The following is a 25,236-nucleotide window of genomic DNA, read 5'->3' as shown; positions in this document are numbered from 1 at the left end:
TCCGCTGCCATCGGTGTCATAATATACACCAGTATATCATGGTGCAGACACACACATTGATGGACACATAGCAAGACTAATCAACAAACACAACACCGCAGCCAATCACCAGTTAGAGCACACTCACTATAAAGACAGAGGGCATCAGTTTTCCTGCTCATTCGCGATGCAGCCTCTCAGAAGGACAGAGCTTACAGCATTGATCTTCACCATGTGCTGAGTGCATAGACTGGTTAGGATAAGCATAGGTCTTTAGTTTAATCTAACGTCGTGTTAACCCACAGTGAAAGTATGTTCAACGGTTTCTAGCTTAATAAAATAGTGTTGTTCTATTTTAAGTGTTGGAAGCCTATATGTGTTCCACGGATCCAAAGCACCCAACACATCAATCGGGTTCTCCCTGTGCCTCCTCCACCAGGGCATCACCCCTCTGCTTGGCTATGTTGTGCAGCGCACAGCAGACCACAACTATGCGACCGACTCTCTCGGAATGGTACTGCACGGCCCCTCCGGAGCGGTCCAGGCACCTGAATCGCATCTTCAGCAGTCCGAAGCACCGCTCCACCACACCCCTGGTTGCTGAATGGGCCTCGTTGTATAGGGTCTCCACGTTGGTCTGGGGCCTCCGTATTTGCGTCATCAGCCATGACCTCAACGGATAACCCCTGTCGCCCAGCAACCAGCCCCTCAGCGGGGGGGGGGACGTCACTCGAACATTGCGGGGATGAACGACTGTGCCAGAATGTAGGCATCATGCACACTCCCGGTGTACTTTGCACACACGTGCATGATCCTCATGTGGGGGTCGCAGACCACCTGAATGTTCATCGAATATGTGCCCTTCCTGTTCATGAACACTTCCCTGTTGTCTGCAGGTGGGCGCATGGGGCGTGCACTCCATCGATGACACCCTGGACCATTGGTATCCCGGCCACGTTGGAGAATCCACATGCCAGTGCTTCCTGCTGTGCGCGGTCCTCGGGAAATTGAATGTACCTGTCAGCGATGGCGTACAAGGCGTCGGTCACGGACCGGATGCACATGTGGACCGATGCCTGTGAGATCCCGGATAGGTCCCCGCTCGGCACCTGGAAAGAACCGGTTGCATAAAAATTTAGGGCCACCGGCACCTTGACGGAGACCAGTATAGCGTGTCCTCCTCCCGTTCCACGTGTTGCAAGGTGCGCCACGAGGTGGCATATATGTGCAACCGTCTCCCTGCTGAACCGTAGTCTCCTCCTGCATGTAATGTCCAGTAGGGCCTCGAACGACATTCGGTCACGGTACACCCTAGGCCTTGCTGGGCGCCTGTGGCGCCCTGGCACTACCAGCACCTGCTCCTCTTCCTCCTCCTCCCCTCCCCCTGCGCATCGATATCAGTGCCCACATCCTGTGCATTCCCGACGATCTGGTGGTCAATGTTCCCCTCAACATCCTCTTGGACATTCCGTCCGTGAGCACCTGCAGCCTGCATGGCGACGACAGGGCACTCTGCGGCCATGCCCTCAGCACCAACAGCCGCTGCATCCGCAGCCACTCTGAGCCGGCGCAGTCTACGCTGCCTGATGGCCACCTGCAGTGCAGCAGCTCCAACCACTGCGGTGAACATCGCTGTCTGGTTGGCATACATGGTGACCTGCAGGAGGGTGGTGGGGGGCAGAGAAATGACATGTTACACGGAGGTTCTTGGACACCTTGACAGCCAGGTGGCATGGGATACCTGTGTGCCCCGGTGGCCTGGTCTCACTGCAGACACACAGCCGGCCTAACCCCTGGTCAATGTTCACACCGTCCTCCTCACCGGTGCACCAGTCGCCTCTGTCCATCAGCGAGACGACAACTTGCAGACATGTCCTCGTCACCGTCCTGCCATGGCTGACATGTGGCACTTGCGGATAGGCGACCTCCTCTTCTCCTCCCACCACCCCTCCCCCGGGCATGTCTGAAGCCTTCCGTAAAGGCATCCTCCACTCCCTCCCCTCCCCTCCACCCCTCCCCCTCCCCTCCCCTCCCCCATCCCCTCACCCCCTCCCCTCACCTCCTCCCCTCCCCTCCCCCCCCTCCCCTCCCCTCCCGCCATCCCCCCTCCCCCCCTCCCTGCGGGCATGTCTGAAGCCTTCCACGAAGGCATCCTCCACTCCCTCCACCCCCCCCCTCCCTCTCGCGATTGGCGGCAGCGTTCTCGGGGAAGCCTTCTCCAGTCTGCAGAAACTCCGGGACAGGGGCCGCTCACCTCCTCGCTCCTCATCGTCAGCCAGCACGACTGGCTGATGATTTTATTTAGCAGGTGTGAACGACGATGGTGTAACCTGGGGTCACGTCATCGGGACTTCAGCGGGCCGGTGAATAGCGGGGGTACCGGAGAATCGCTGTTGTGAGTGTCTCGGGCGATTCTCCGGCTGGCGTGGCGCAGAACTCGACGGGGCCGTTCTCGCCGGTTGGGAGAATGGTGGGACGGCATCGGACCGGCGTCACGCGATATAATGGCGCGGCCGGCGATTCTCCCAACCGGCGCGGCATCGGAGAATCGCACCCATTGTCTCCTGTGAACAGTGAGCCACACAGCACTTTGCTGGCAGTCAGTAGGACACTGAATGCCTGAGGCCAAGATTTAGTTGTTCCTATTGAAAGTGGTATTCCTTTTGTGCACGCCATTGCCAAGCGCCTCATCCCCTCTTTTGCAACAGCAAGACTTATTAAGATTTCATTGATCTCCAGCAACACCTGCTCCACAGACATTAAATGTGAGATTGATAGTGAACCACCTCTGCTTCTATGTCTCTCCCTGGTATTCTTTGCTCCCTTCTCCTCTAAAGAGACCTGTAAGTATAAGAAATAGAATGTGTTGGAACAGATGGATAGAGGGTGACTGAGGCAGAGGTGTGGTACTGTTTTAAGCTGAGGGTGAGTGCCAGAAATGAATTGGCATCTGGGAATTTGAGAAACTGCATAGACAGAAAGGAATGGGTGAACCTATAAGTTAGTGTAATGTCAGGATGTAGGTGCTGAACTTTCCTGTCCTCCTTAAGTCATTAAATTACATTCAGTATTGAATTGAGGAGCGTGGCACTACACTGCTTCCTCCTGTCAGTAGAAAATTGCATCACCCTGTGGGACCTTACAGCCTGCCAGCTCTCCTGGAGGGAGGCACTACTAGTGTGAAGCACAAGAAGAACATTCTGACAGTGCCTTCTTTTGTTCACCCATTCATCAACTGTCATCTCTGCAATGTCTCTAAGTACTGGGGCTGAATGCAGATCGTCATCACGATTGCTCATGGAAAACCATGAGTCAGGTGATAATGTAGTGACTGGGTTAAGGATAGATACACTACGGTTAGGTCTGGATTTCCCACGTGTTACCTAACCACGTACCATCCCAATCTCACCCAGTTAATCTCACTCAAGTTAACAGCCCCGCAACACACACACCCTCCCCCCTCCCCCGTCTCCGCTATCCACCCCACACCCATCGAGTACTGTTCTGCCATATGCCCTCCAAAGTGGATAAAGAGGAAAAGCCCCCAAAGAAATTCCCATGGAGAGATAGTTTTGGACCTGCATGAAGCAACTGAATTCTGATAAAATGCACAAGGAGCGAGAAACGTTTGTATCTAAGCAGCAGCTTACTTTTTAGTTGAGAGGTAATTAGTTACATTATTTTTGCATAGGATATAAAGAGCAACTTAATCATCTTCATTTAACATTTGGGATTTTGAACAAATGAAAGGGCTGCCCTATGCAAGGATGAGCCTTATTTGGTTCAAGTGAAATTACCATTTATTCTGACATTAGGTGCATGCAGAATACAATGGATGGTCCTATTGAACCTGCTGAAGATTACCTCTGTGATCCAGAAGAAATGCCACTGGGTTCCAGGCAATGCAAGCTACCGTGTCCTGATGATTGTGTTGTGTCTGAATGGACATCATGGAGCAAGTGTCCCCTGGTAAGATGACAGTAACTGGTTGCACTAAATGTTGTGTCTGCAAACTCCTTTAATCATGAACAAACCTGGTTTTAATGGTAATTTGCAAGCAGTGCATTAAAGCACTCTGATACCACTTCTGCCTGGAGCTCTTTTAATTTGTGAAAACAATGCAGTACAATTAATTTCAGTAATAAAACAAATCATGTGTAGCACTGTTGACAAACCTTTTAGATTCCTCTCTTTAATTAAGTAGGCAAAATTAATTTGTTGAATAATACTTTCATTAAACAGAGACCTCACAGTAGATTTTGACTTGGTGTGATAATGTAAAATGTCTTATTTCAAATCGGCTGCACATTTACATCTCTCCTTATTGTTATTTATATTTACTTGCGTGATGTAGAAATGGACAGACTGCCTGTATGACGTGAGCTTGCCTTGAGTCATGTAAAAGGGCATTGATGTTTTATTTCAGCCTTGTAACAGTAGTACAGTTCGAGAGCGGTCAGCAGTTCCATTAAGACAGCCAGGAGAAGGGAAACCCTGTCCACCTGAGACAGAGACTGAGTCCTGCAATCTGAACAAGAACTGCTTTCACTTTGTGTACAATGTTACAGGTAACTGTCGCTTTCTTCTCAATGGTCTTAAAAAATATATATACTTTTTTCTTTGTAACCTTTATGGGTGAAAAATCTTAATCATGAGTTACGTGGGACATTTCGCACAATCTGTACAATTGAAATGTTGTTAAAATTGCCATGGTTTAAAATTGATTCCTCAATTGTTTCATGATCACTTTTTTTTTCTTTCCTTTTAAATTTAGAGTACCCAATTCATTTTTTCCAATTAAGGGGCAATTTATCATGGCCAATCCACCTAGCCTGCACATCTTTGGGTTGTGGGGGTGAAACCCACGCAAACACGGGGAGAATATGCAAACTCCACACGGACAGTGACCCAGAGCCGGGATCGAACCTGGGACCTCAGTGCCGTGAGACAGCAGTGCTACCCACTGCGCCACTGTGCTGCCCTATGATCAGTTTTGTTAGTTTTCATGTGATCCCTGGAACAGAATCAATGGGGATGATTTTTGTGGCCCTGCTGCTATGTTTGTGCTTAAAAATGTGGGAGTAGCCGGAACAACATGGCAAGGGAATGTCAGAAATGGAATTGCCAACTTACATCTAAGTTCCCATCTGATCCAACTTTCAGTCTTCCCTTATTGCAGGTGTTCTGTCTCAGGACCTACCTGAGGGCTGCTGTCGGGGAAGCAGCCAGAATAACTTATTCCCCGTGGAACTGATGAAATGCCTCAACACACAGTTAGCATCTGCAGCCCACTAACAATGCATTGATAAAGTGTGAAATCCAGTTTTGAGTGAACCTCGGCCTCCAGGGATGCACCCCTGATGCACCATCTGTTTCGGAAACAAAAACAGGCCTGTTCTGTGAATTGGGCTGATTGCGAAGCCTGCTAAGTCATAAAATTGATGGCCTGCAATTCCAAAGATGGCCACTTAGGGGAGGCACTTGGAATAATATCCAGAATCTGAGGGATGCTACATGTCACAAGATATAATAGCACCCCATCCTTTATCTTTTATATTACAGCATTTCTGCCACTGACAAACCTGTCAACAGAGGAAAATGAACTGCTTAATTGGAAATAAAAACAGAAAACCCTGCAAACACTCAGCAGGTCAGGCAGCATCCAAGGAGAAAGAACTGTTCAGGTCAATGATCTTTCATTAGGACTGTGAAAAGTTAGGAGATGTAATAAACTTTAGATAAGGGGTGAATGGAATATGGACGAAAGGAAGATTTGTGATAGGGTGAAAGACAGGAGAGATTGGGCGCAATTCAGCAGACTTGAGTTAATGGTACATTTAGCAGGGTGTAATAATAATAACACTTATTGTCACAAGTAGGCTTCAATGAAGTTACTGTGAAAAGCCCCTAGTCGCCACATTCCAGTGCCTGTTCGGGGAGGCTGGTATGGGCATTGAACCCGCGCTGCCGGTCTTGTTCTGCAGTACAAGCCAGCTGTTTAGCCCACTGTGCTAAACCAGCCCCTAACGTGTTTCTCGTTGCCTGCAATGCCGAGAAAAATCTCGCTATTTAGTGACACTTTTCCATTTCTTTTGCTTTGGGAGATTCGCTTCGCCGTTTTTTCTGGCTGCCTCGATCTTTCCCCCCCCCCCCTCTTTTCAAACCCCCCTGCACCCCCTTTTTCGACTCCCCCCTCACTTCCCCAACCTTTGGTGGGCATCCGGAAACACCCTGTCGCTGGTAAGGCCCATCGGGCCCATCCCTGACAGTGTCAACCTGGCACCCGGGCACCCTGGCGGTGCCAAAGTGCCCAGGTGCCAGAGTGAGAGCCAGAGTGCCACCCTGCCCTGTTCCCAATGGCCTTAGAGACACCCTCCCCCCTCTCCCCAGGTGCTGTTACACCTGTTTGCGTGGACAGGTACTAAAGGTGCCCTGGTAAGGTCACCCAGGTGTAGTCGTTGAGTCCCAGATGCTGGGTGAATCCGACGAACGAATGCTTAAACGACCAAACGACATATTTAAATATGCTGATCTGGATCACAACCAGTGAGGGCGAGTTCCAGTGACATCTCTCGAGATTCCGTTGAATTTCGCAAAATGTTTCAAGCGTTGCAAATCTCGCAAGTGGCCTCTCGCAAGATTCAATGGCCTTGTCCCAACACCTAGTTGGGTGCAACAAAGCCGCTGAATCACGCCCGTTTAATAATAGAAAAGTTCCAGCGCCAAAGCGAACGGTGATGGGACAAGAAAATAAACAAAAGATGTTACTTCGAGTATACTTCCTCACAGCTTGAAAGGTCTCCATTCTATACTTCCAGTTTCTCCATCTCTGTCACATCTGTTCTGATGACATACCTTTCCACAGCAGTGCTTTCAAGATGTCTTCTTTACCCATCAACCAAGGATTCCCTCTTACTGTGATTGACAGGGCCATCAATATGTCCGCCATATTTCCCGTACTCCTGTTCACACCTTCCGCCTTCCTTTCTCTCTCAGAACCATGATGGAATCCCCTTATCCTCACTTTTCACACCACCAGCCTCCATATTCAACAGATCATTTTCTGCCACCATTAGCATGATGCCACCACCACGTTCACTCCCCATCCCCTTTCAGCATTCAGAAGGGACCGTTCCCTCCTGATAACCTATCCACTCGTCAGTCACCCCGAAATCCAGTCCCCTTCCCATGTAAATGTAGGAGATGTGACACCTGCCCTATTACCTCCTCTCTCCTCACCGTCCTTGGCCCCAAAAACTCTTTCCAGATGATGTAGGGATGTACTTCCTTTAATCTGGTCTACAGTATTCGCTGCTCATAATGGGATTTCCTCTACACTCGGGTGACCAAACGCAGATTGGATGACTGATTTGTACAACACCTTTTTTCAGTCTGTAAGCATGACCCTGAGCTCCGGTGGTCTGGTATTTTAATTCACCATCTTGCTCTTACATTGTCATCTCTGCCCTTGGCCTACTGTTCTGTTCCAGTGAAGCTCAACATATGCTTGAGGAGCAGTACTTAATCTTTGAATTAGGCACCTTACAGCCTTCCAGAATCGACATCAATAATTTCATACCATAATCGCTGCCCCTATTTTTTTCCTTTTCTTTGCTTGTTTTTCTCTTATATTTGCTTTCAGACAGCAGTGCATCTTTTCTAGGCACATCTTTGGTTTCTTTGTTTCTTTCCTCGCCACATCACTATTCCCTTTTTTCCTCGTTGTAAGATCCCACCTCAGAAACTATGTTGTTTGTTAGTTGTGACTAGCTAAGGACATGTCTGAACAATAAGGGATTTATTGGATGAACCTAGCTGCATACAGATATACAAGACTACAGGTGTTACTCACTCTAAGCCATGAGTTTCCTCCTACTCTACTCTTAGGCATATGACTCTCTCTTACATCATCATGGGGGCAGAACTGTTTCTCCAAACCCAACCTTTAATCCCCCATCCTAACACTAGACTTCTGTCATTCTATATCTCCAGTCTTTCCGAGGGAAGGTGGTGACATAGTGGCATTATCACTGGGCTAGTATTCCAGAGACCCAGGGTAATGCTCTGGGGTCGCGGGTTCGAATCCCAACATGGCAGATGGTGAAATTTTAATTCAATAAAAATATGGAATTAAAAGTCTAATGATGATCACGAAACCCATTGCCGATTGTTGTACAAAACCATCTGGTTCACTAATCTCCTTCAGGGAAGGAAATCTGCCGCCCTTATCCAGTCTGGCCTACATGTGACTCCATGTGACAGCGATGTGGTTGACTGCCCCATCCCCTTCCCTCCCCCCACTGAAATGGCCGAGCAAGCCATTCAGTTCAAGGGCACTTAGGGATGGACAACAAATGCTGGCCCAACCAGTGATGCCCATATCCCAAGAATCAATTTTTTTTTAAACTTGACCTTTTGTTATCGTTCCACATTACCCTTGCTCAAAACCTATTATATTTCTGATGAAAGGACATTGGCCTGATCTGTTAAATGCTTCTCTCTCCAAAAATGCTGCCTAACCTGAGTATTTCCAGCATTGTTTTTTTATTTCAGCTTTCCAGCATCTGCAGAATTCTGCTTTTCGATTGCTGCTTAATTGGACTCCACTTAATAACATATCTTTTAATTTTCTTGCTTGTTATCTTAAGTACAGTGTGAGACAGCTAATTATCTTCCATCTCATAGATTGGAGCACTTGTCAGCTGAGTGATAAAGCAGTCTGTGGTAATGGAATTAAAACAAGAATGCTGGACTGTGTTCGGAGTGATGGGAAATCAGTCGATCTCAGGTTCTGTGAAGAGGTATGTCACGTTATAAGTGCTACTCCTGGAGGAAAGTAACAGCTTTCTTTAGCTCAGCTAACACGTATATTTTGTCCCAATCATTTCCAGACCATTAAATCGTACTTAAAAGATGAGTTCCTGTCAATGTCTTGTCACTCTTTATACTTTTTTATGGCTTTTTGCACAAACAGTTAACAAACATTGTTATATCCTGGAACTGGTTTTAGTAAAATAAGGTTAGCAACATGTTGGTTCAAGAAAATATCAGATTGACAGGTGGGATTTTAACCCTACAAGATGGGCAGGAAGGGGACGGAGTTGCGGGAGAAAAGTGACGTTAACTTCATAAAAATCTGAAACCTGATCACAAGCCATCATGATTGTGTTCACTTACAGTGTAACTGGTGCAGGCTAAGGAGAAGGCAAGTAGCCTGCTGTTGAGAGATTATGGATCATTTTTGTCAATATGCTTATAATGTTGCTTGTATCAAATTTTAATAACCTTTTAGATTTAACATGTGTGAGTTGGATTTGCCAGGACTCAAGAAAACCTGGCAGCTGATTGGAGGAGGAAGCAACTGCTGAATACAGCAGTTAAGTGCTTTTAGCAACACTGCCTGTGGTGCTTCCTCACCGCAGCTGTGACCCCCCCCCCCCCCCCCCCCCGGCTTAGTTCCCCCTCTCCGCTACTCTGCTACAATCAGCCTCCCTTCCTTGGATCTCATTCTCCCACTCATTCCCAGCATCTCAAGGCCGAGCTGTGATCTCTTTCCCAGCTTCCACTTAACCCCACAATATCTCCCACCACTTGGGAGGTCAGCTGCAGGCTCTGAGTGCAGGCGTTCCACTCAACTGCCGCTCAGTTTAGCAAATAATTGGCCAGGAAAGTTTAATTCAACAGAGTAATACTGTTTCTAATCCTTCCAGGATTCCTGGTCACTTCATGCATCTCTCCAGCCCTGCCTCCCTGTAAATATTGGGGCATTATCTTTCCAATTTCCAATTGATGATATTGTGTTATGGGCCAGGATTTAGAGAACCCCAAAGTGTATCATGGAGTTCACCTGACCCACAACTTTTAATAGATTGTGGTATGGGGAGCACACGGCTCACTCTACAGATGTCGTACAGCAGAAATGGAAAAGTATTTTTTTAAAGCAAAACAATGTTTATTTTATGAACTCAAGTTAACCTTTTTAACACATACAGCGAACACCTTAGCAACAATTAATTCAAATACAACCCCCAAATAATACAACACTAAGTAATCCTTTAAGCTTTCCTTTTAACATCCATAAGACTTAAAACACCTTTTACCAGAAGCACATCAGGTTAAAGTCACTACTGTTATTAGTTTTAAATCACCAGGATCGATTTACAGTCTTTAGATTACAGAGACTCCAATACTCCTTCTGGATGTGACTGCAGCTATCCAGCTCCGAAAACGAAACTAAAACACACCCTGCAGCAAACAACCTAAAACGAAAGTAAAAAGCTGACAGACAGCCCAGCTCCACCCACTCTCAGACATCACTGCAGTAATAAACACCCATTTCTTAAAGGTACTATCACTACAGATATTTATATACATACCCATTTATAAACACCCATTTCATAAAGGTACTCTCACATGACACCTCCCCCCAAGAAAAAAAAGGAAACCATTAACTTCAAGATGGTTTCATTTTTCACCTTTTCACTATCCTTTAAGAAATGCACACAGTAAATATAGTTGTTTGTTTCAAAAAACAATACAAGCAAACAGGTATAATAATATAGTCCATTTTTTTAACGTTCTTCTTCCTCCAACGGAAATCCCTCTCGATTGACAGTCTCTTTGAACAAGAAGGTCTCTGCACGATTCATCCATTTCTCTACGCCTCAGCATGTCTTTTTAAAGTCAGATACTTTAGTTCAATCTGATCACAGAGTCCCTTGTAATTCTCCAACACAGGAGCATTGGTTATCACAGCTTTCCAGCAGTCAAATGCCTGTTGAAACTCCGATGTCCATTGAAATGTTTGACGTTTCTTCAGCAAGTCCACCGGTGGAGCAATCACACTACAAAACTTTTGCACAAATGTTCGATCAAATCCACTCATGTCAAGAAATCACATTATTTCCCTTCGTCTTGAGGGTATCGGAAACTCATCAATAACTGTTGGTATCACATCCCGTTTGACCATTCAAGACCATTCGACCGTGTCCGATTGTATGGCCAAGAAAAGTGACTTGGGCTTTTCCAAATTCACTATTGACTCGGTTTATTACAGTGAAAACATTTGAAACTTTTCATTTCTTTTCCAACCTCCTGGATTTCTTTTGTAATCTGGGGTACACTCCCCTTATTATCTCCCATCAGATCACCTTTACCTTTACCACTTGAGCATTTCTCATGTCCCCAGTTTTTATCCCTCACAGGCTGAAACTGATGACGGAAACCAAGCTTTGATTTATGAACTAATTCATAATCATCTGCCATTTCTGCTGCTAACATCACAGTTTTAACCCTCTGCTCTTCCACATGAGTTCTCACTACATCAGGAATTGAATTTTTAAACTCCTCCAAAAGTATAATTTCTCTGAGAGCTTCAGACGTTTGGTCTATTTTCAAAGCCCTTAACCACCTATCAAAATTACTCTGAGCCTTTAAAACTCCATGCATCTTTGACCAAATGCTTTCCTTAAATTTCTAAACTTTTGTCTGTAGGCTTCAGGCACTAGTTCATATGCACCTAAGATGGATTTTTTCACCTCCTGATACGTCCCAGATACCTCCTCCGGTAGTGATGCAAACACTTCACTAGCCCTACATACCAGCTTTGTTTGAATCAGTAATACCCACATGTTCTGTGGCCATTTCATTTGTTTAGCCACCTTCTCAAATGAAATGAAAAAGACTTCTACCTTCTTCTCGTCAAACCTTGGCAATGCTTGGGCATATTTAAATAGATTCCCACCAAGCCTTCGACTTTGACGCTCTTTCTCACTATCCTCATCACTATCCACCAACTGTACGTTTCCCTTTACGTCTGCCAATTTTAACTGACTGTCATGTTTCATGGCCATTTTCTGAAGTTCAAAGTCTCTCTCTTTATCTTTTTCCCTGATCTGTATCTCCCTTTCTCTTTCTTTTTGTTCTACTGGGGTTATTCTTTCTGTTTTCCTTTCTTCTCTCTCTTTTTCCTCTCTCTCTCTCTTTCCTCGCTCTCTCTTTGGTATTCAAGCTCCTTTAATTCTTTCTCATGTTCCATTTGTTTAATTTGTAACTGAATTTTTGCCATTTCCAATGAGTCAAACTGTATCTCAGGCAACTTTAAATGCCTAGCCACTGCCATAATGACCTCATCTTTGTGCATTTTGTCAGATAATGTTTTTTTTGTTTTTTTTTTTCATAGCATTTACAGTGCAGAAGGAGGCCATTCGGCCCATCGAGTCTGCACCGGCTCTTGGAAAGAGCACCCTATCCTAGGTCAACACCGCCACCCTATCCCCATAACCCAGTAACCCCACCCAACACTAAGGGCAATTTTGGACACTAAGGGCAATTTATCATGGCCAATCCACCTAACCTGCACATCTTTGGACTGTGGCAGGAAACCAGGAGCACCCGGAGGAAACCCACGCACACACGGGGAGGATGTGCAGACTCCGCACAGACAGTGACCCAAGCCAGAATCGAACCTGGGGCCCTGGAGCTGTGAAGCAATTGTGCTATCCACAAGGCTACCGTGCTGCCCGTGCTGTTAACTACAATGTTTTTGCCAAATCTAACAGTCTGCTTTTAGTCTCTGTCCGTAAGGTACTGCGTGTGACCATCTCCACCCCCAAAAACTTCAGAGCCTCTGAAAGAGCCATTGTCCACAACACACTCCCTACTTAAACTAAAATACCACACCTGAAAAGCAACCACAATATGTTCACCCTTCACTGTCTTTAAGTTTACTAAGCCAATCCAATAGATAGACTTTTATCCCCCTCGAGCCCCCAATTTGTTATGGGCCAGGGTTTAGAGAACCCCAAAGTGTATCATGGAGTTCACCTGATGCACAACCTTTAATAGATTGTGGTATGGGGAGCACACGGCCCACTCGACAGCTGTGGTACAGCAGAAATGGAAAAGTATTTTTAAAAGCAAAACAATGTTTATTCTATGAACTCAAGTTAACCTTTTTATAACATACAGTGAACATCTTAGCAACCATTAATTCAAATACAACCGCCAAAGAATACAACATTAAGTAATCCTTTAAGCTTTCCTTTTAACATCCATAAGACTTAAAACACCTTTTACCAGAAGCACATCAGGTTTAAGTCATTACTGTTTAATGCGCAATCAATTACACTCAAGACGAAGTGATTTCATAACTGAAGGCTTTAATCTACTAGAACCTGTTCCCCAGCAGCTTCGATACAGAAAGTGAAGGCTGCTGGGACAGCACCATCTCTTAAACTTCGCCTTCAGGGCGGAGCTATGTAATACAGCCAATGGTAGTCTCCTGGGTCTAACCAATGGTCATCAGCCTCTCAGGTACCTTAATACCTGGTATTACCACATTGTTTTTAGTTTTAAATCACCAGGATTGATTTACAGTCTTTAGATTACAGAGAGAGCTTCATCCACCTTTTGGCTGTGACTGCAGCTATCCAGCTCTGAAAACGAAACTGAAACACACCCTGCAGCAAACAGCCTAAAACGAAAGTAAAACTCTGACAGACAGCCCAGCTCCACCCACTCACTGATATCACTGCTGTAGTAAACACCCATTTCTTAAAGGCACTCTCACTACAGATATTTATATACACTCCCATTTATAAACACCCAGTTCTTAAAGGTACTCTCACATGACAGTTGCTTTTTGGTTCGATTACATGAAACACAATGAAATATTAGGTAAACAATAAATACTTGCATGTGAGTACTCAAAGAGGTATTTCCCAGGATAGCCCTAATACAGACTCCACCATAGTTTGCTGTGTCCTGGAGTGGCATAGCATGGTAGAAATGAGATTGCCCACATTAAGTGTCAGGTCTGAGCTGTGTCATCTAAGAAAAGGAAGGGGATCAGGTAGAGAAAAAGGAACGAAAACTGGCACTTAAGCCAGTTTAGTAACATGGAAATAAAGGCAAGGCTGAAGCATCTGATTAATTGTAGCAGGGACAGTAGCCTATGTGCATGCCTATCCTTTCTAATGAGCATACACAGATCCCTACTTGGGTGGAAGGTCAGAATGTCCATTTGCTTAAGTGCTAGGCTTCAAGCTGAGAGATCTTGCATTCAAAACCTCACTCGGCCTTTCATTCTCATGAAATGAATCAATTGAGGATGTGCTCAATGCTTTCTGCACTACTGCAATACATCCGACTTGTTTGACAATAGAAATAAGGATTAATGTCTCTCTTTGAAAGAGACCAAATGAGTAATAAAGTTGTCTCTCCCCCAAGTAGTCCTACATATATAAATATCAAACATGTAATTCCAGTTATCAATTCTTGTATTCGTGCCTTCACTAACCTTTCCCTATATTCCCTGTTGTTAAAAATGTAGGACTTTACAGATGACTATGTTTTAAAATGTCTCCTGTCACTTAAGGTGAAACAGAATGTTCTGGATGGAGGGATGATGGTCATACTAAACCTCTTTCTGGAGTTAGGCCCATGTGATCTGGTTGTCATGGGGGAAAAGACCTAAACCAAAATCTATTAACAATCATGATATGGAGATGCTGGCGTTGGACTGGGGTGGGCATAGTAAGAAGTCTTATAACACCAGATTAAAGTCCAGCAGGTTTGTTTCAAATCACTAGCTATCAGAGCGCGGTTCCTCCGGTTCGGAGTGCAGCACCTTCACCTGAAAGGAGCTGTGCTCCGAAAGCTAATGATTCGAAACAAACCTGTTGGACTTTAACCTGGTGTTGTGAGACTTCTTACTATTAACAATCAAATGATAGTTTTCACACTTTGACACAGAAAAGGGACAGCTGCTTTTTGGATAGACATGGGACGGGATTCTCCGACCCCCCGCCGGGTTGGAGAATCGCCGGATGGCGGCGTGAATCCCGACCCCGCCGGCTGCCGAATTCTCTGGTGCCGGAGATTTGGCGGGGGCGGGAATTGTGCCGTTCGGCGGGCTCCCCCCGGCGATTCTCCGGTCCGTGATGGGCCGAGGTCCCGCCCGTTCTATGCGGGTCCCGCCGGCGTAAATTGGAGTTGGTCCCTTACCCGCGGGACCTGGCGGCGCAGCCGGGCTCCGGGGTCCTCGGGGGGCGCGGTGCGATCTGGCCCCGGGGGCCGCGATCGGGGCCCACCGATCCGCAGGCGGGCCTGTGCTATGGGGCACTCTATTCCTACGCACCGGAAGTGTAAGCCTCCGCAATGGCCAATGCGTAGGTGAACCCCCTCTCCGCATGCGCGGGGATGACATCAGCAGCCGCTGATGCTCCCGCGCATGTGTGGACCCACGCCGGCCGGCGGAGTCCTTTCGGCCCCGGCTGGCGCGGCGCCAAAGGCCTTCCACGCCCTGAATGTGCAGAGTATGCCGCACCTTTGGGGCGGCCCGACACCGGAGTGGTTCACGCCACTCTGTCCCGCCGGGACCCCCCGCCCCGCCGGGTACAGGAGAATCCCGCCCGTGGTGTCAGAGAGAGAGAGAGAGAGGGAAACAGAATGTGGCTACTGTTATGAAGAGCAGGAAAAGATTTTTTTTGTTAGCCACTCGATTCTGGAATACCCAGGCTGAGTAGAACAATTTTGGAAAGACATTGAAAGATTCAACCTGGCATGGCTGGGGGACGAGAACTTGCTGGGAAGGACTTGGGCGTCTTATTATGCTACCCATGTGCCAGAAGTGCAGTGCATGGCAAAAGGAGTTGTAAAACCTATCTGAATTGCATTAATTAGTTAACGTTTGATGTACTAGTTGCCTGTTAAGTACTGTTTGATCTAGGTTGGTTTTAGTTTTTTCATTAAAGTAGAAGTCTCAAAATCTGAAATCCTTTCCTTTAGTTTATTTCCATTACTGGCTGGAAAATTCATCTCTTTGCCAAAAGCTATGGAGATCATAATACTTTGTTCCTTGGCCAATACAAGCAGAAGCAATATTCACTAAGGTTGTGAGACTGCAGGTTAATGTAAAAATTAAATAAATAGAAAGGGTTGACTGCAAGAGACTAGTTGTCAATGCAATTGACTGAATCGAATGTTCTTGATATTTGAACAGGAAACAAAAATATAATACTCACATTCGGCAACATGAATAAAAAATGTTCATCTTGTTAAGCTGTTGAACATGACGCCGAAAACTCATGCCAGTTCATTCTTCAGTGATGCTGAGAACATTCATCTGGCAGAAAGAAAACTACAATTATAGCATTTTAGCTTAATCTGAAGATAATGTGGAAGGATAAATGTTGTACAGTTGGTTTCGGCATTTTTCTAATTTGATTTTTAAAAGATATTCTTATTGTAAAACAACCCTTTGGAGATATAGCACGATTGATAAGAATGTATTTTATTGTGACTCCTGGAATGAGACGCAATCCTCAAAAATTGAACATTATCCACATTAATCATCTAAGTTTATGAAATGGACAGAGTAACCAAACTTCCTGTCTACTCTTTTCGAAATAGATGTGAAGAGAAATACTGATAGACACTTGAGAAAGGGCAAATGTCATTACACCAATGCAGTTTCCTGATCCTGATTAGAATGAAGCATGTGCTAGCACAGCTTCTGTTTATTTTAATATAAATGCACCATCTGAAAGCTGTCATTTTGTCTAATTGTCTTATTCCCATGCTCTATCAGAAATAATTGAATGCAATAATTGGTTTTGTTTTTAATTTTAATAATTTTTCATTTGTAGGTTCCTGTGGCATTCAATCAATTCCTGAATATGAGGACAGACAGCAGCCTGTTCTCAATTCTGTGTCAATGCCACTCTACAACCAGCCACTAAAAGATGTATGTAAGAGATTGTAAATTGCCTCTCACTCTCTCATTCCATTATAAGTCACTCCTCTTCAACACATTCCCTCTCTATTTGAAGCCTGTTTAGTAAGAAATCACATTGTCAGTTAGTGATACAGTGCCTGGAATTTCCTGGGAAGTTTTGGCACAACTGCAAAGTAAGAGCAAAGTAAGAACACAGTTGTGTAGTGCTTTCAGAGGAATTTTGCACATCATTGATGTACACCCGCTATTACAAAATGCTGCACACACTTTCTTCCATCATTCTGCCCTAAAACACTTGCAAAAGCCCCTCTTGCCTCATGAACAAAGCTCCAGCCCCACTCAAAAGAACAGTGAACACTTGTTTCCTGTATTTATACCGGATATGAACTAGTAGAAAGCGATACCAAATATTATACGTGCAGCAGGTCCCAAACTCATTGATTCTCCATTTCAGAGACTAAGTGTTGACACCGGGACTGAATCGGTGGACTTCTACAGCAACAAAATTGGCAGCGATCCAGGATCAATTTATGAACCATGAATGGGCTAGCACTGGCGCCACGTAGAACACCAATGGAAAATGGTATCCGAATCGCCCGGGTCAGGATGGACACTCAAATGGCTGAAGAGCTGCAAACGCATGTTAGCACCCCACTCCTCACATACACACATCCCAGCCAACAAGATGGTAGCATGGAGAGAGACACCCTGGTTTGCAGACGCTGAACTGGAGACCCTGTTGGACACCGTGGAAGAGAGGCGGGTTACCCTGTATCCCGGGGTGCGATGGAGGCTGCTGCCATACACCGGGCTTGGGCACATGTGGCTGTAAGGGCCATGGGCCCCACTGCCAAAAACAGCCAGCAGTGCCGCAAGAAGCTACATGACCTCCTCGGGCTGGCCTGGGTGAGTCGGCAGCACTGTGCCCTGGTTCTAAACCCTGTGCCACACACCCGTATCCCTATCCGCCGCCAGGAGAAGGCAGAATATAACAGCCGGGACAAAGAGAAGATCGGAGGAGGGCCGCAGGACCTGTGGCACCTCACCACAGCACAAGGGTGGTCACTGGATCTGGTTGGAGGGCCTGGAGAGAGGGCAGTTGCCAAGGCAGGGGTCAGCATCGGGCGAGCAAGTGAGCCTCCGCTGAATGGCGGTTCCCCATGGCACATATGGCACCTTCCTTCACCACCCCTTTATCACCTCGAACCTCCACACCCCACCCCCCTCAACACCCCAATACGCGATCCAATAACGCGTCATGTCTTGTGTCTTGCATGATCACCTGGCGATGTGGCGGGCCGTTCTGGTGTCTGTCGTGTTGGGTGTTCCGATACACAAACAAATCAACACGGTTGTAGATGGTACAACTCTGTTTTATTATTCTGTACAATAATAACTATTAACTTCTGGCTGTGGTTCGTACTTCACCAGCTAACCTGTGGACCCAGCCCTAGCACTATCTTAGTGAGGCACCCAGCACATGGTGTATGTCTGAGTGGCACGCTGTGAGCTCTGTGCTCTGAGCTTTCCCCTGGTAGAATGAGCGGGAACTGTGGTGTTCCCAGTTTTATAGTGCATGTGCTCTCACTGGTGATTGGCTGCGATGTGTGTGTGCTGGTTGGTCCAACTACTCGTCCATCAGTGTGTGTGTGATTGCACCATGATATGTTAATGTGGATATCATGACATCCCCCCTTTTCACAAGGATTTGTGCCTACATGGTAATAAATATTGGTGTGTACTGAGTGCATCTGAGTATGTGTGTGCAATATTTACAACATGTACATGAGGCCAAACTATATACATAGGAAGGTGTCAGGTGCAACAGAGCAAAGAGGCTGTACCACGAACAAAACAAGTGCAAACAGCAAATATCGAAAGAGAACTGTAACGACAAGAAAGAAACATGTTAACAGTATTGCAAAACAATTCAGTGAGTCCAATGTGCAAACAGGCTCATAAGTCCAGTCTATTAGGTGGGCGATGAATTCGGGTTGACCACCTCAAGGGTGGGTCAGGATCCACCGGCTGAGGAATGGGCCTGGCCACGGGCGAGAGAGGAATAGGCAGAGTGGCAGGAAGCTCAACAAAATCGACATCAGGGATAACAGGAGGGCATTAATGTGGATAATGGCACCGGTGCATGATCACGTGGCGAGCGCGGAAGCAGCTGAAGGGCCCACTGATTACACCGGCGAATGGAGCCATCAGGCAGGCGAACCAGGAATGAGCGCGGAGCCACACGTCGGAGAACCACCCTCCAGTAGGTGCATGCGGACGTTGTCTCCAGGCGCCAGGGCAGGAAGATCAGTTGACCGAGTGTCATGTGCCACCTTCTGCTGAGCACGCTGCTGTCGCATCCTTTGCAGGACTGGAGTATGGTCGGGTTTAGGAATATGAATGGACGGCACAGTGGTCCTGAGGGTGCGACCCATCAACAGCTGGGCTGGCGAGAGGCCCGTGGACAGTGGGGACGAGCGATAGGCCAGAAGGCTAAACAGAAGTCAGATCCGGCATCAGCAGCCTTGCAAAGGAGCCGCTTCACGATATGGACGCCATTTTCCGCCTTGCCATTCGACTGGGGATGCAAAGGGCTGGACGTCATGTGTGTGAAGTCATATGAAGCGGCAAAGGAAGACCATTCTTGGCTCGCAAAACAGGGCCCGTTGTCAGACATGACGGTGAGCGGGATGCCATGGCGAGCGAAGGTTTCTTTGCATGCTCTGATGACAGCTGATGATGTCAAGTCGTGAAGGCATATGACCTCCGGATAATTTGAAAAATAGTCAATTATAATGACGTAGTCCCTGCCGAGCGCATGAAAGACGTCCACACCCACCTTTGCCCAGGGGGACGTGACCAACTCATGGGGCTGAAGTGTCTCAGGGGGTTGCGCCGGCTGGAACCTTTGGCAGGTGGGGCAGTTGAGCACCATGTTAGCGATGTCGTCGCTGATGCCCGGCCAGTACACAGCTTCTCGGGCCCTCCGCCTGCACTTTTCAACTCTGAGATGGCCTTCGTGCAATTGTTCGAGGACAAGCCGGTGCATGCTGTGTGGGATCACAATCCGGTCCAACTTTAGGAGGACACCATCAATGACGGCCAAGTCGTCCCGGACATTGTAGAATTGTGGGCACTGCCCCTTGAGCCACCCTTCCGTCATGTGGCGCATCACATGTTGTAGAAGGGGGTCAGCCGAAGTCTCACGGCGATTGTGGGCCAGACGATCATCAGTAGCCGTCAGATTGGCCAATGTGAAGGCTACTTGTGCGTCGACCTGACAAACGAACGCCTCCGATTCGGGCGGTGTGTTCACTGCTCTGGACAGGGCATCCGCGATGATGAGGTCCTTTCCCGGGGTGTAGACAAGTTGAAAGTCGTACCTCCGGAGCTTGAACAGAATGCGCTGGAGGCGAGGGGTCATATTGTTGAGGTCCTTCTGAATGATAGCGACCAGGGGGCGATGGTCTGTCTCCACAGTGAACTGCGAAAGACCATACACATAATCGTGGAATTTGTCCATGCCGGTCAACAAACCCAGGCACTCCTTTTCAATCTGCGCATAGCGCTGTTCTGTGGGGGTCATGGCCCGCGAGGCATAGGCGACCGGGGCCCATGATGCAGTGTTGTCCCATTGCAGGAGTACCGCCCCAATGCCGGGCTGGCTGGCATCAGTCGAGATCTTTGTGTCCCAAGTGGTGTCGAAGAACGCCAATACCGGGGCGGTGGTGAGCTTGATCTTGAGCTCCTCCCATTCACTCTGGTGTGCGGGCAGCAACTGGAATTCTGTTGTCTTCTTGACCAGGTGGCGAAGAGCCGTTGTGTGGGAGGCAAGGTTGTTAAGAAACTTCCCCAGGAAGTTGACCATCCCGACGAAGCGTAACACTGCCTTCTTGTCTGCCGGTTGCGGCATGGCTGTGATAGCTGCCACTTTGACGGCATCCGGCCGCACCTCTGACCGGGATATGTGGTCCCCCGAAACTTTAGCTCAGTTTGGCCAAAAGAGCACTTGGCTCGGTTGAGGCGCAGGCCCTGATCTCGTATCCGTGCAAAGACACGCTGGAGACGACTGCTGTGCTCCTGTGGTGTGGTAGACCAGATGATGACGTCATCAACATAGACTCGCACCCCTTCGATGCCCTCCATCATCTGTTCCATGAGGCGATGAAACACCTTGGATGCCGAGATGATGCCAAACGGCATCCTATTATAGCAGTATCTGCCAAAGGGAGTGTTGAAAGTGCACCGCTTCCCGCTGGACTGATCCAGTTGAATCTGCCAAAAACCCTTTGAGGCATCATGCTTGGTGAAAATTTTAGCCCGGGCCATTTGACTCATGATTTCTTCCCGTTTGGGTATGGGGTAGTGTTCCCTCATGATGTTATTGTTCAGGTCTTTCGGGTCGATGCAGATCCGGTGCTCGCCGGAGGGCTTTTTTACGCACACCATGGAGCTGACCCATGGCGTTGGCTCTGTGACCCGGGAAAGCAGTCCTTGGTCCTGCAGGTCCTGCAGCTGCTGCTTGAGGCGGTCCTTGAGTGTGCTGGGACTCTACGAGGTGCGTGAATGTCCGGTTTGAGCCGTATTTTGTAAGTGTAGGGCAATGTGCCCATGCCCTCGAAAACCTCCTGGTTGTGGGCGAGGAGCGAGTGGAGCTGCGCCCTAAAGTCTGCATCTGGGAAATCGGACGTGCCTTCTGGAGACAGAGTGTGTACCCACTGAACGAGGTGGAGGATCTTGCACGCCTGTGCGCCTAACAGAGAGTCCTTCGAGGATTCAACTATCTCAAAAGACAGTGTGGCTGCATGTGAATTATGTGCAACCTCGAGCTGGCAGGACCCCATGGCTGGGATAACGTTTCCGTTATAATCAACCAGCTGACAGTGGAATGGCCGAATCGGTGGTTTAACCTTCATAGTGTGGAAGGCTGACCGTGCAATGAGATTGGCGGAGGCACCAGTGTCTAAGCGGAATGTGATTTGTGATCGGTTGACCGTTAGGGTGGCACACCATTCATCGCCCAGATTAATGCTGTGCACTGGCATCGGCTGGTGGGTTCGACTTGGGGACATCCGGTTCTTGTTTATTACCGCAACGTGGAAGGGTTCCCGGTCGTCGGTATCACCGGTCTGCACGTCGTCAGGTTATGACTCGGTGTATGGGGGCTGAATGGCCCGCACGTCCCTGCGAGGCTGGCGGAATTGCGGAGAGTTGGCAGGTTGAGCTGCTCGACAGCAGGCAGCGTAGTGGCCCATCCTGCCACAGCAGAGACATTGTCGCGCTTTGGCCGGACATTGCCGCTTTAAGTGGGCGGAGCCACAGTTGCCGCATGTCATGACGTCATGGTGTTCGTTGCGCCACCGTGCATTCGCGGTGCGGTCCTGTGTAGAGCGCGCCTGCTCATCCCGTCCCTCTGCGTCGACGTCCCCTCTTTTGGCGCGTACAAGTGCGGGACAGCCTCGGAAAGTGCGCAAAATGGCCACCCTCGTCCGGGCCGCGGGCCGGGAGGAACTCGATCGACCAGTTCGCTCGGCCTCGTAGGACCCCTACCGTGCTGATTCAGCCGCCTGGAATTGGGAGTACCGGCTGGTCGCGTTTCCGTGGAGGATGCAGGTCCCGATGGCGGTGGCTAGCATGAGGCGCTTTATTTTGAGGAGCTGCTGGCATAGGGTGTCCGAGGTGACCCCAAAAACGATCTGATCCCGAATCATGGAATCGGAGGTGGTCTCATAGCCGCAGGACTGCGCGAGGTTACGGAGGTGTGTCAAATAAGATTGAAAAGGCTCATCCTTACCCTGCAGGTGCTGCTGGAAGAGGTACCTCTCGAAGTTCTCATTAACTTCCTCGCTGAAGTGTTCCTCAAATTTTAGAAGGACTGTCTTGTACTTCATCTTGTCCTCGCCTTCCGCGAATGCCAAGGAGTTGTAGATGTAGATGGCGTGTTGCCCCGCCGTGGAGAGGAGGAGGGCGATCTTCCTGGTGGCCGATGCATTCTCCCTGTCTGCGGCTTCTAGGAAGAGTTGGAAGCGCTGTTTAAGCAGCTTCCAGTTGACGCCAAGTTTTCCAGCGATCCGGAGCGGCTGTGACGGGCTGATGGTTTCCATGGCGCAGGGTGGCGGGTTTCTGAAGAGGTGCAGGTCGGTCTCACAGTCGCTGGCGAGTTTCCAGTCCTGGTATCATGTCGTGTTGGGTGTTCCGATACACAAACAAACCAACACGGTTGTAGATGGTACAACTCTGTTTTATTATTCTGTACAATAATAACTATTAATTTCTGGCTGTGGTTCGTACTTCACCAGCTAACCTGTGGACCCAGCCCTAGCACTATCTTAGTGAGGCACCCAGCACATGGTGTATGTCTGAGTGGCACGCTGTGAGCTCTGTACTCTGAGCTATCTCCTGGTAGAATGAGCGGGAACTGTGGTGTTCCCTGTTTTATAGCGTGTGTGCTCTCACTGGTGATTGGCTGCGATGTTGTGTGTGTGTTGGTTGGTCCAACTACCTGTCGATCAGTGTGTGTGTGTGATTGCACCATGATATGTTAATGTGGATATCATGACAGTGTCCTCCACCCCAACCCTAATTGGATACCAGCAATGGCGAGACAATAGACAGCGACGAAAGCCCCCAAACCGCAGCCCGAGACATCCCAGAGCACCGACCCAGGGAGACACTGACCTCCCATCAAAGCTGTCTCCAACACCCTCCACCATCCTAAAGACACTCACCTCAGTTGGGCATTATAGTGAAGAGGCTCCTGGGGCACTACCTGATGCATACCACACACGTGCTGCGGTACATCATTTGAAAGTAGGAACTCCCCCGGAGGCAGATGGTCAGAGGGGGGTAAGACCTCAGGGACTAGCTATTAATAATAATTTTGATTAGTGTCACAAGTAGTCTTATATTAACACTGCAATGATGTTACTTAATAGCATCTGTTCAGGTACACTGAGGGAGAATTCAGAATGTCCAATTCATCTAATAAGCATGTCTTTCGGGACTTGTGGGAGGAAACCGGAGCACCCGGAGGAAACCCATGCAAACACGGGAGAACATGCAGACTTCGCACAGATAGTGACCCAAGCCAGGAATCGATCCCGGGTCCCTGGCGCTGTGAAGATATTGGCTATAGATCACAATGTCCAAGGCCTGGAGCACTCTGTGCAGACAGTCGTCGAGGCACAGGGCAGAGCTGCCCTGTCACAGGCAGCCATCTACCAGGGCCACCTGATCATTGCAGCGACATTCCAGAGTGTGGTCTAGTCACAGCCGAGGGCGTTGGCAGCATTGCCTGGGCGCTGCCCGAAGGCCCCCTAGTTGGTGAACCTGGATGCAATTAGGGCGCCCCGTTCACACCGGCCCAGCCACACACCTTGTGTGGCCTCGTGTGCCTGCCCAAGCCTCATGTCCTGCCCACCATCGTGCTGTCCCGCATCCTCCTTGTCGAATGAGGCTTGGCGTTCATCCCACTCCTCCAGCACGTTGCCCTTCTGCTGCGCAATGTTGTGGAGGACGCAGCAGGCCATCCTGATGTGGGAAACTCTTCTGGTGCTACACTGGAGAGCCCACCAGGCACCTAAACCGTATATTCAGGTTGCCAAAGCACCACTCAATCGTGGTCGCTGCATGGGTGTCGGTCATTGTAGCGGGTTTCTGTGTTGGTCAGTTTCTTCCAGATAGGCGTCATCAGCTCCGACCGCAGCGGATAACCCATGTTGCCCAAGAGCCAACCCTTCACACGGGGGTGCACCTCAAAGGTGTCAGGGACCATCGAGTGTGGCAGGATGAAGGCGTCGTTCACACTGCCCGGATATAGGGCACAGATGTGCAAGATGGTCACACCTCAGCTGCACGTTCATCGAGTGGAACCCCTTTCGGTTTGTGAAGACCGGCCTGTCCTGAGCTGGTGTTCGTAAGGCGAAATGAATCCCGCCAATCACCCCCTGAACCAGGGACATCCTGGCGACGACAGCGAACCCTGCTGCCCGGGCATCTTGGTGGTCTCGGTCCACATTGAATTTGATATAATGCGCCAAGCGGGCATATAGTGATGGTGCAGATGCACCTATGCACCGGAATCTGCGAGATCCCTGATAGGTCCCCACTTGACACCTAGAAGAGTCCTTTGGCATAGAAGTTGAAGGCGACCGTCACCTTGATGGCCGACGGGAGCAGATGTGTCGTTTTCCCCCCCCCCCCCAATACCCCAGCAGTGCCACGTGCGCCATGATCCTGCAGATATGTCGCACTGTTCCCATCCTCAGCTGCTTTGACGGCATGCCCGGCCCGGCACGTTCTCAAATGACAGGCATTGCCGATACACATGAGGCCTGGTGCAGTGCCTCCTTCCCACCTCCTCCCCAGCCTTTTGACGGATGGCTATCCATCCTCACTGGCTGGCTCCTGTTCCTCTGGGGCAGGCTCCGCCACTCCAGAGTCCCCATCGAGCAGTTCCTGCCCGTACAGCCTCAGTGCAGCCCCCAGGGCTGCCCCGGCCAGGATGAAGGCCACCATTC

At 48.5% G+C, this 25,236-nt stretch overlaps 1 protein-coding gene across 1 annotated transcript in view; it reads left to right on the top strand.

Annotated features, from left to right (window-relative positions):
• Positions 1-25,236, top strand: part of thsd7aa (thrombospondin, type I, domain containing 7Aa) — a 712,619-nt gene that overhangs the window by 615,871 nt on the left and 71,512 nt on the right. The window contains exons 17-19 of the mRNA XM_072509118.1: positions 3,795-3,948; positions 4,406-4,547; positions 8,665-8,780. Coding sequence (XP_072365219.1) covers positions 3,795-3,948; positions 4,406-4,547; positions 8,665-8,780 — 412 coding nt within the window. The remainder of the gene's footprint in view (positions 1-3,794; positions 3,949-4,405; positions 4,548-8,664; positions 8,781-25,236) is intronic.

The sequence above is a fragment of the Scyliorhinus torazame genome, chromosome 6 (genome assembly GCF_047496885.1).
Source record: "Scyliorhinus torazame isolate Kashiwa2021f chromosome 6, sScyTor2.1, whole genome shotgun sequence".
Classification (NCBI taxonomy): Eukaryota; Metazoa; Chordata; class Chondrichthyes; order Carcharhiniformes; family Scyliorhinidae; genus Scyliorhinus; species Scyliorhinus torazame.
This window is presented reverse-complemented; position numbering and strand designations above follow the sequence as displayed.